Below are 10,963 nucleotides of genomic sequence, written 5' to 3'. Positions count from 1 at the left end.
TCCATACGACGAAGCTGGCTCCGTATTGGCCATAGCCGTAGTAGGGTTGCCAGTCGCCCTGTGCTATCTACGATACTCGTCAGGTAAGTAGCATATACTATGTCTACATATCCGTACACACGTTGGTTCTACTCGTTCCTCATACGCGTGCATCGAGTCACATGTATGAAAACACTATAGCCTGTAGTAACGTAGCATATTGCGCCTGCACGATGCACGCATCTTTCGTCGGCATTGAACTCCAACGACCAACCGGTTCCCATAAGTTTTTTTCGAAAAGTATCGCGCCCGATTGTTAAATCGTATAAGATTCATCATTGACCATCAATAATTAATACGAATCATTTGATTTCTGAAAAATGATTGATTATTAGGATAAGCTCGTAGGAATACATCCGTTTTACTAGACTACACTAGATTAGATATATCTGACAATGAGATAATGTTAGCGATTTCGAAAGTTCGTGAAATATATAAGGAATAAATTATATCTTTTGTGAATTTCGCAACTATTAAAATGCTTATGCTTATTAGTTTATACTATGGGCTTTAAACAGTAAGTACGTAAAAAATTATAAGAAATTAATAAAACGATAAACAACTAACGGGTTATAACGTGGATTAATATTTAAAAGGATTATAGTATATCTCCATGAATATTCTGCATACTGTAGGTATACCTATTCTTGCAATACGTATATTATACATATAATTAGATACAATAAAAACGTAGGTGACAACAGTTTTTTAATAATTTATTAATTAATCATTATATTAATTACTGTTTTAAAGTATTACCTCTATTGTCAGTTTACAATTCTCCTTATAGTATACTATCTAGATCAATATATTCCGTTATACATTATATTTATTATTATATCAGTGCCGTATGATAATAGGGACGGTCGTATGTATTTACATATCACATGTATTGAGTTTCTATAGAATTTTAGAAATCATTTAGAAAGATATGAAGTATATTGATAAAGCAGCATTCAGCTGCTGAATTCTGGTGGTTGCTTCTCCGTCAATCTACACATGGTTTATAAATTCTATTCGAGATAATATACATATATTCATATGTACAGAAACGAATCCGTGCAATCGGTAATGCCGGCATTGTACATATCACGTCGACTATAAACCGATTACGTATTACAATTCGGACAAGTATTGATCCAGATTTATAATTCGAACTAAAAAGAGACATGAAATTTTGTATGTTCAAACTTATACGTACACATATGTATATCTACGTACACACTGTCATATAAAAGTCTAAAATATCACGAGGTCCTTCCTGACATCTACTACACATCGAGTAAGCCTCGCATATTAATTTCACGATTATCTTCATGCAATAATATCTTAGTTTATTTCATCGGGTAACGGTCCTCGATTTTTTCCAAATTCCACAAGGATAATCGTCACGCACTGTATATTGGTCGTAAGGTGACACCCAAGGCAGTCCACTGTTAACGTATACCTATAGGAATACCAATATACCTATGTATACTCTATTGTTTAATTTTATAAAAACAATTATAATAGAAACATCACAGGTACTGTAACGAACGATACGTTCAATATGAAAAACCTGTAATTAAGATTTTTAATATTTCTCTTATTTACACCTGCATTTCCTTTTGTTTATCACATCAGCACCTCTTATCCATTCTCATTCATTCTAATCTCTCAGGTTTGCATTTCCATTTCGTACCATTCTTCTCGAATATTTGTCTGTGGATATAAACACACACGCAGTACGTGATTCCTTCGTTCGCTTCGTATAATTTCTGCGTTATCTCTTCCGCAATGTCGCCTTGCTCTGATAATCCGTTCTAATCCCTCCCTCGTACTCTGACTTGGCGCGAGTTCGTATAATAATGCGCAGCGTTGCGAGGACACCGAACGGTTACGCGCATACACATACATTTATAAATGGATTGGCCCTTATAGTGTTGAAAATATGTAGGAGTATTTATCTATTTACATCAGTCAGAGTATTTATACTTACGTAAATTTATGAGCATTTGGATATGGTGACAAATGCCTGATAATTAGAAGAGAAAGATATGACTAAGGAGGTTGGAGAGAGAAATGTGCAAGATTTGTAGGAAAATGGTTGATTTGTAAATTTCATGATAGAGATGCTTGTAGGAAATTTCTATTTTGGTGTTAATTAAGGAGACGGATAATCGCGCAACTCCGTGAGCGATATCCTCGGAACGAAATGGAACGTCCTCGATGAAATTCTATTCCAAATGGAATTAATCGGTTTAATGACTTCTAACGTGTCCACCTTTGTTCTCGGGAAAGACCTTTCGTGTCTTGTTATAAGGTTTCTTGGAATACAAATTACTAGGGGCTACAGGCTACCCCTTTAAAGGGTTCTCTTTTCTTTTTGTTTTTGAATTACGACATATTAGATGGTTGGCTAAACACGAAATTGTTTAACTATTGTTAGGAACAGGTCTTGTAGTGGGGTTAATATTTCAACTAGTTTTTGAAAGCTATTTACATTGTTTTTAGGGCAGGGTTGGTGCTGAATTGGATATATTTGTTATATGCTTAGAAATTTTTATTTTATTTTATAGTTTTCTAAGTAGATGCAGTGAATCCACAAGTTAAATATGAAATTTGAGGGATTCTTCTACTTTCTGAATCATAGGAAGATAGTTCCTTTAAACATAGTTTACTTATGGATTAACTATACTTACAGTTAGATCAATAGTTATGTTACTTTGTAAAAAATCCGTCAACACGAACAATCATAAATGCCTGCGTTTCGTTTCCCGCGTGTAAAAATATTTTGTAAGTGTCAAAGCATCCACGTAATATTATTATCATTATACGACGATGAAGTCATTGCATATTTGGATGCAAATGCTGGGCTGCAGCTACTATTTGACATTTTTGTAGCTCTATTTTCTGTTCTTTCAGTTTTAATAATTTACGTTGTACTTCTAGTTCATTTTGTCTCATCATCATTTTCTCCTTATGTCTTCTCTCTTTGTTTCTTTCAGCTGTTGCAAAATTCTTCTCAATTTCTTCTAAGAATTTCTCAAACAATAATGGCAAAGTTCCATGCTGATCCAGTTCATCACCAGATCTTTTTACTGTTGATGTATTTGATGCAATCGATGTCAATGGATCATTTGTATGCTGATTACTTGCAGGATTTGACTGATCTGCAGATTTTGGTAAGATTATTGCATACTTTGCAGAGTCCGCTGGGTCTGGAAAATCATTCTCCTCCAGATAAACATGTCTAGATTTTTCAGAAAATATTTCATCCAAAGCTCTCTTATGTTCCCAATGTCCATAGTGGCGCATTCTGCCAGGTTTTTTAAGCCTTTCACGAAATACAAGATTTTTATATTTACGTTCCAAAACACGCCACTTATTCTCACATTTTTGAGGACTAAAGTAAAATCCATAGTTTCGCATTTCAACTGATATCATCTCAAACATTTCACGCAAACTACGTATTTGTGTTGTTTGGCCCACCATAGAGCGGTACTTTTTGTACTGGGCAATAAGACACGTAGTAGCTTTACTAGTCCATAGGTTCAAAGCACCAACATCTGCTGTTGATGGAATTCTTCCAGAGTTTTTAAATCCAGCAAAACCATTTTCATTATCCTCTTCTGCATAACACAGCAAACTAGGCTCCACTTTTATTTCCATTTGAGTATCAACTCCTTCGCCTAGGACAATAATATAAATAATTATTGCACAAAGACATGACTGTTACTTTTTCCTTACCTACTTCTTGTTCTGTAACAATAAACACTATGTTTATTTGTTTCAAAACATCATAATACTTGTTTTGCTGACACTAACCTATGAGTTTTAAAATTTGCAACAGACTAAACAAATTGGAAAATCTATGTCGTAAAATCTGTACAACAGTATTTGAAATATACAGCAAATACCCGCCGCTTTATCTGACAAATATTGCAAACCCTAGTTCCAAAATTGACCGTAAATTCCCATGTGTTTCAAACATCTCCATCCTTTAAAACATTAAAATAATGATAATTCACCTGAGTAATCGAACATTATTTCTGTATTTTTTGTTGAAATGTAAACTATGGCAGTGTAAAAGGATGTAGACACAGCTGTCGATAAGGAAAGTCAAAGATAGCAATTATGACAATAATAAGATCTAATTGATAAATGAAAATGGTGGCTTAACCGTTAAACCAATATTTTAAAAAATTAATCTCACTGTTAGGTTCCTTCTCCATTTTGAGAAAAAAAATTATTGCACGGTGACGTGGGGACACAGTAAGACACAGGAGTTCGCAAAATACTTGAACGACGATCGCCGACGAGTTTGCGACTGGTCGAAAAACCGAGGAAAACTTATCCCAAACCGGTTTTCAATGAAACTGGTTCCGTACGCGTTAAGAAACAGCGGCCATGTTGTACGTCATACTAGTAAAGCTGCGTCGACTCGAATAAAAGCATAATTCGCTAATAACCATAGTAAAACTTACGTTTAACCTGATCTTAGGACAAGTTTTGATAGTCGCCATTCCTGGCGAATCCTCTGTATACAATTGGAACTGCATTTAACATTTTACAAGAGATCTAGAGAAATCTACATAACCGATTGCAGCTTGGTAAGATACTTAGACTTCATAGATTTACCGTCGAGAAGTTAGCGTAAAATTAGAACATTCTATACATTAGTAAAAAAGTTCGAAGGATAATGAACAAGATGGCGCATCATATGTTAGCCAAAGAATCACGAAACCTCATGCGGTAAATCTTCCTCATTTCCTTTCCTTATGGCTACCCTCCTCTAATGAGATCTGCCAGCTGAGGTAAATCTATGACCGTCGGGAAGTTAGCGCGGAAAAATCAAAATTTGTATATTTATAATGCTTAAAAAAGTGCTCTTTAAATGCTCCATATGTTTCCGTAATTGCTCCACTGCTACTATGCAGTGATTAATAAATATTCATTAAAACAGAAAATTTTTATTTTTATTGAAATTCCAAATAACCGAGCAGATTTTCATATGAGTTTCTTATGAATTAATTGCTCCCGCTTTGCTACCAATTGCTCCACAATTAGTTTTTTATTTAATTAAAGCATCTTTAAATGATAAGTAAAATTTGATTTTAGCTCGATTGCAAACGTGAACATTATGATTGGTTTGCGAACACACCTATGACAGCTGCGTTCTAAGATCAGCCGAGAGTGCGCGAACATCGTTGCCTCGGTTCATTTTCGAACACACTTGGTCAATTCAGGACTGGTCAATTCCTTTAGATCAGTATTAACTAAACCGGTTCAAGATCGCCGTGTATACGTAGTTTAAGGCCTGTTATCTTCTGCGCGCTTCAATGTATAAACTACGTTTATTTTCAAAATACAAGTATCTGATTGGCTAATAGCACAGTTAAGCCGAGTTTATGCATTGAACCGCGTCGAAGAAAACGAAGCGTAAATCGGTTCAAGCCGCCGTGTAAAAGTAGTCAGTGACGAACACAGGCATTTCCACTTTCAAGAAATATTTGGGATTTATCAGTTCCTTTAGATGAGTAATAATTAATCCAGAATAAGACCGTGTGAACGTGGTCGATGACTACAATCACACGACGGTTTTATTTCGGTTATGATTTTACTAAAAGATAACCCTCGGTTAACTGGCAAAATTACATGTTTGAACACGTTAAGGCATTGATTCAGCCTAACAATTAGAGTACCTTATTTTGATTCCAGGTGATTTTTCTTACTCGTGCGATGTATATTCCATTGTGAAAATGGTTATCATGTCCAATGTGACTTTATGTATGATTGCTACGTATAAAAAACACATTTTTAAATGATTTTGGACAATAGCAATCTCATTCGTTATCACTAGTAAATATGATTATCTCTCATTCTCTCAGACTAATTATTTTTAATCGGTCATAAAATATTTGTTAAGGCAGGGTTTAAATAAGGTATTTCTTCACGACTTGTGCTGTTAAAGAAAAAGGTCTATTCATAACCTTTGTTTTGTGTTACTAGTTATGCCAATAATTATGAAAGTGACCTAAGTGACAATATGAATAAATTATGTTAATAATTGAACCATTTTTTTTTACTACGCACAAACGCAAAAATCTAATTATCGAAAATAAAAGTGATAGTTTACTTTTACAATATAATGAACGACACGCTTCTAGTTCACGTTTGCAATCGAGCTAAGTGAAAATCAAATTTTACTTATTATTTAAAGATGCTTTAATTAAATAAAAAACTAATTGTGGAGCAATTGGTAGCAAATCGGGAGCAATTAATTCATAAAGAGACTCATATGAAAATCTGCTCGGTTATTTGGAATTTCAATAAAAATAAAAAATTTCTGTTTTAATGAATATTTATTAATCACTGCATAGTAGCAGTGGAGCAATTACGGAAACATATGGAGCATTTAAGGAGCAATTTTTTAAGCATTATAAATATACAAATTTTGATTTTTCCGCGCTAACTTCCCGACGGTCATAGATTTACCTCAGCTGGCAGATCTCATTAGAGGAGGGTAGCCATAAGGAAAGGAAATGAGGAAGATTTACCGCATGAGGTTTCGTGATTCTTTGGCTAACATATGATGCGCCATCTTGTTCATTATCCTTCGAACTTTTTTACTAATGTATAGAATGTTCTAATTTTAAACAGTGAAAAATACTGTTTGCTGTAACATGGAAATGACAATATAATTCGAGGTTATTTGTATGTCATAATATGTTCATTATAAGCCATTAATTTCTCTATGCTCTTACACCATTTTTTATTATTGTTTATAATGTTCTACCGTTTTGTTTATATTAATATATATTTATATCTTAGCTTAGTTGAAATAGGTGCGTACTAAAGATTATAACTTCCATAAGAGAATATTACAAGGATAAACCTTAATAAATTTGCCGTTGGGTAAATTTTGGAGACGATTTCACTTACGTATTGGCTACTTTGAGGACATGTGGCTGTTTTGATGTGTGTCCTCAAAGAATTTTCAGCGTAACGGCTCTTTTGAGAGTCATAAAGTGGGGCGTCACACCAAATTGTGATGGACTTAGAAAAGGTTACGTTAGGATAGGGTAGAGTTCCAATGCTGTGACGTCCCTAGGTAGTAGTTTAAAAAAACCGCATCAGCTCGTTATGGTACCCTATTCTCAAACTATACGATCGGTAAACGTATTCGTATACTTGCACTAATAGAATTTCGTATTGGCACCATTTTATTGCATCGAGTGTAAAGCGTTGTACAGTTGTAAATGCAAATATGCATCGCATTTGACGAATGTAATACTGATATCGAACATACTCTAGTCTATGTATTAAACTACTAGCACTTGATAGATTCGAGACAATATACACTTAAATTCAGAAACTATAGAGATACTTTTATATACCTATATACAATACTGTTATTATATGGAGTTTATATGTCATCAATTATATTCATAATTTTGCATATGAAACTAAAATGTATATTGATCGTCTGACCAGTCAGATACTGGTAGACCTTCTAAATATTCGATAATGGCCAAAATTTTCATTGGATTTTGATAAAATAAAATATGCTGTGATATGGTTTATTAACGAAAATCTGATATACTCGTTTATTTTTATAGGTCTTTGTAGCATTTACCAGTTCAGATTTCTGGTGAATGTTTCATGTGCATACAGATGTTTTCTTGTAGGTAGAAGTTTGTATACTGCAAAATACTCTATGTATACTCATAAGGTAATGCGTACATGAACATGAAAATATTAATATATTTCAATTTAATGAAAATTCTGGGTATATCCAGTTGCCAGTTGACTCAATTTACAAATTTGACTTTCACACGGTTCTAATTATCAGTATATGATAGAATTTTCAAAAACTTCACACGTGTGTTATTTATTCAATCATAAATAGATCTTTTATCCTAAAATCGGTTTCAGTACATTTCTATCGGATAAAGTTACTATCTGCCTACCTATCGGCACCTGCATTTATCCATTTCCCAGGAGCCATACTGCTCTACCATTTTCCAGATCCCTTCTCAGATGGCAGCAGCATCGCTCCCTATAGAAATCTTCGTGCTAAGTATCCCTATTTCCGAGTAGCTTGGTGTATTTATTATTTCTTTTTTTATTTCCCAAGTACCGTGAAAGAATACAAAACTACAACTTATCCACGCTCTTGCTCCAGGTCCAAATACCAATAACTTTCAACTCTCCATATTCTAGTGGCATTCTCTATTTACATAGGAAATTTCTTACGAAGGGCCAATGTCTAAGGCTTATCGGTATATCTATAAAGGCAAATAAGCACATCGAATGCTGGCCATGGTTCCTAGCGCTACTGGTGAAGCTACTCGCCATTGGTTGCTGACTGGTTGGCTCTGTCGGAGCTCACGCTACTTTGTCAGTATTCCTTTATTTACGTTCTCTTCGCTCCATTCGTACGAGAGTGAGAGCTAGCAGCCAGCAGCAATGGAGAGTAGTAGCAATAGTAGTAGTCGTGGCGCGTCTGGCTGGCGGCCGTCCAAAATATCGACCTAAACCTCGGCCTGGTGGCACTCCATGCGTTTGCCTCGCTCTGCACTTCTACCTTCAAATCATGAAATTTTCTCTTATACCCATTTCTCCTTTTCCAAATCTTGTGAAACTACCAGAGCAGCAGATATCTATTTCTGGTTAAGGATACTCCAAGGATTTTTCTCTAGACGTGTACCTGAGATACCTCGAAAAATATCCTCAAATTCTTTCGTATACTCATCTTGAAATTTATTTGAGCGTGTACAATTTTTATTTTATTTTTCATTATATGCACTTGGATTTTCCGATCATTTCCATATCTCGTACCGGCGGCCAAAACGCCACATCGGCAATGGATGCAAACGCATTTGCGTGGAAGCGCTTATAAACTGATCTCATTTCGTGAAATTGAAACTCATCCCCGTCGCGCAACCCCTAACTCCTAGCTGGTGATGGGCTTGCGAAGGGGATAACGGACCACGGAACTTTTGGTCGAATGCGAAAGACGCCAAAGTAGTTGCAATAACGATCCGGAGGTGAAGGTGCACCAAGGTTTGATATTGGTGGTGGTGTCGGTTGATGTTGGTGGCTGGTGGTGGTGGTTATATAGAAAGCGGTGGGATGAACTGCAGAAGGTGAAGGGTGGCTAGGAGAGTTAGGACAAGGAGAAAAGAAAGAAGGTAGGAAATGCGCAGGGACGTACAATACATGTATGCTGAGGGTTCCAGAAGTGAAATCACGGTGCGGTACAGATTCAAGGGTACAGTTGCAATACGGCGCTTCTCCGATTGTCGTAACGTACTTTTCGCACGAGTGCTGCACCCGCCTTGACTATCTAAAATATTCTGGGTGGCTGAATCGCTGCATCTCAAATTTCAAGACTGGAATATTTCTTAGCAATCAGACCTTCAATCAACTTTTACTCCTTTTGTATCCACAGCTACCTTTTCAAATCGTTCTGTATTCTTAGGATTCGTCTACCTACATAGCAGTCTAAGAATTATTTTGTTTTCAATATTGGCAGATTTTACGCACACGCGAAATACATGCGTATTCTACGGTAAATTACGAATGACAATAGGACGACTGTGACCTTTTTACAAATTAAATTTCAGCTTGTACGGACGAATATTTATGGCTGTATGCATCGGCTTTTCTTCTAGTTATTTTTATTAGAGGCTGTTATGGTGTGATGGCTTCATTTTTTTTTGTACCGCAATCACTGACAACCCTTCGACTCACCTCCTTGAACCCTTCCACCGCGTTCGCCCCTCAGCTCCCAGCGTATTAGTTGCGCGCACTCCTTTGTTCCTCCCTTAGGAAGGAATCTCGGGCCCGCTTCCGTAGCTGCGGTCTTTTGATAAAGTTACGTCGATCGAAATCAACCCCTCTTCGCTTTGGTAATTAATTATTTGTCCTAGCCATCTTCAACTTGGTGGATTCTAGTGGTACTGTTTTTAGATGCTACCCTTGCACGATGCTCCTCTCAAGGATGGGACAGAGCATTTTGTCAGGTCGGCATTGTACATCACAGGATGAGACGTACTGCCAACATGGATAACGATAAAATCCTAGAAATCCTTGTCTTATATCTCTAAATTTATAAATAGACATTTTTCAGAGTGTCAACTATACTCAAGTCCAAAGATATAAAAATTGCAGACTTGACTTTTCTAAGTCAATTCAAAAGACGTTTATAAAAATAACATATTCATAAGGAAACATTTTGTTTATGGAAGAATATCGAATATTTTTGCCGCTCAATATTGTTTAACATCAAATTCTTCATTTGAACGATACTTGCAATATGTAAATAAATTATGTGACGTGATTTTTCGAATCACGGTCCCAAGGCGGCTCCGGTTACCGATACAGATAACGTTCTCGATTTCTGGTTCCCTTCGGGTCGCCACCCTGCTCAGAAGCTACGCTCTCGGGTTGATTCGTACAGTTACGTCAAGGCTCTCGTAAGATTGTGTCATTGTTTAGTTGAGGTCGAGGTGCTCGAATCTGCCGTGGGGAGATGGGCTCGACGTACCGAGTTGCCCGGCAGAGGAGAGTACCCGACGGAGACGTCTCCACGGACCGGCAGAAGCCCGGGTGAGATACCGGCGCCCCGCTGGAGATGGGCAAAGCGCTGTAGAGCGGGCGGAGGTAGTTTTGATATGGTTAAGGGCAGGAGAGGAACCTCCTGCCCGAGTTTTGTTCTCGCGATGTCCAGGCAGCCCGATGCCCTGGGGAAGCGGCCGTGGAGGATCTCCAGAAGTTACGTACCGATTCGTTAAGGAACGCTCTCGATTTGGTTTAAAGGGACGACTCGAAGGAGATAGAAGAGTTATCGGGTATAAGGCTCTCGACCAATCAGAATGATTAGTTCTCGGATTTGGCTATTGTCAAAGCAGTCTGTCTCGGGGCACCGACCGAGGTG

The 10,963-nt window shown here is 36.8% G+C and overlaps 1 protein-coding gene across 7 annotated transcripts; it reads right to left on the bottom strand.

The window, feature by feature from the left end:
- Nucleotides 1-730: 730 nt before the first annotated feature.
- Nucleotides 731-4,659, bottom strand: LOC107270961. Of its 7 annotated transcripts, XR_003060705.1 has the most exons (5): nucleotides 4,235-4,456; nucleotides 4,050-4,124; nucleotides 3,769-3,780; nucleotides 1,261-3,710; nucleotides 731-1,196 (listed from the first exon to the last, which is right to left on the bottom strand). XR_003060705.1 is itself a non-coding variant. In XM_025088183.1 (4 exons), exons 1-4 carry the CDS (start codon nucleotides 4,251-4,253, stop codon nucleotides 2,866-2,868), a joined length of 951 nt encoding a protein of 316 aa, XP_024943951.1. In that variant the 5' UTR covers nucleotides 4,254-4,456; the 3' UTR covers nucleotides 731-2,865. The 7 variants fall into 7 exon arrangements, 6 of the variants coding, with proteins under 6 accessions (XP_024943951.1, XP_015601945.1, XP_024943952.1 ...); XM_025088183.1 differs by having other exon boundaries at nucleotides 731-3,710; XM_015746459.2 differs by lacking the exon at nucleotides 3,769-3,780 and having other exon boundaries at nucleotides 731-3,710.
- Nucleotides 4,660-10,963: the final 6,304 nt, after the last annotated feature.

The sequence above is a fragment of the Cephus cinctus genome, unplaced genomic scaffold (assembly GCF_000341935.2).
Source record: "Cephus cinctus unplaced genomic scaffold, Ccin1 Ccin1_scaffold0857, whole genome shotgun sequence".
Taxonomy (NCBI): domain Eukaryota; kingdom Metazoa; phylum Arthropoda; class Insecta; order Hymenoptera; family Cephidae; genus Cephus; species Cephus cinctus.
This window is presented reverse-complemented; position numbering and strand designations above follow the sequence as displayed.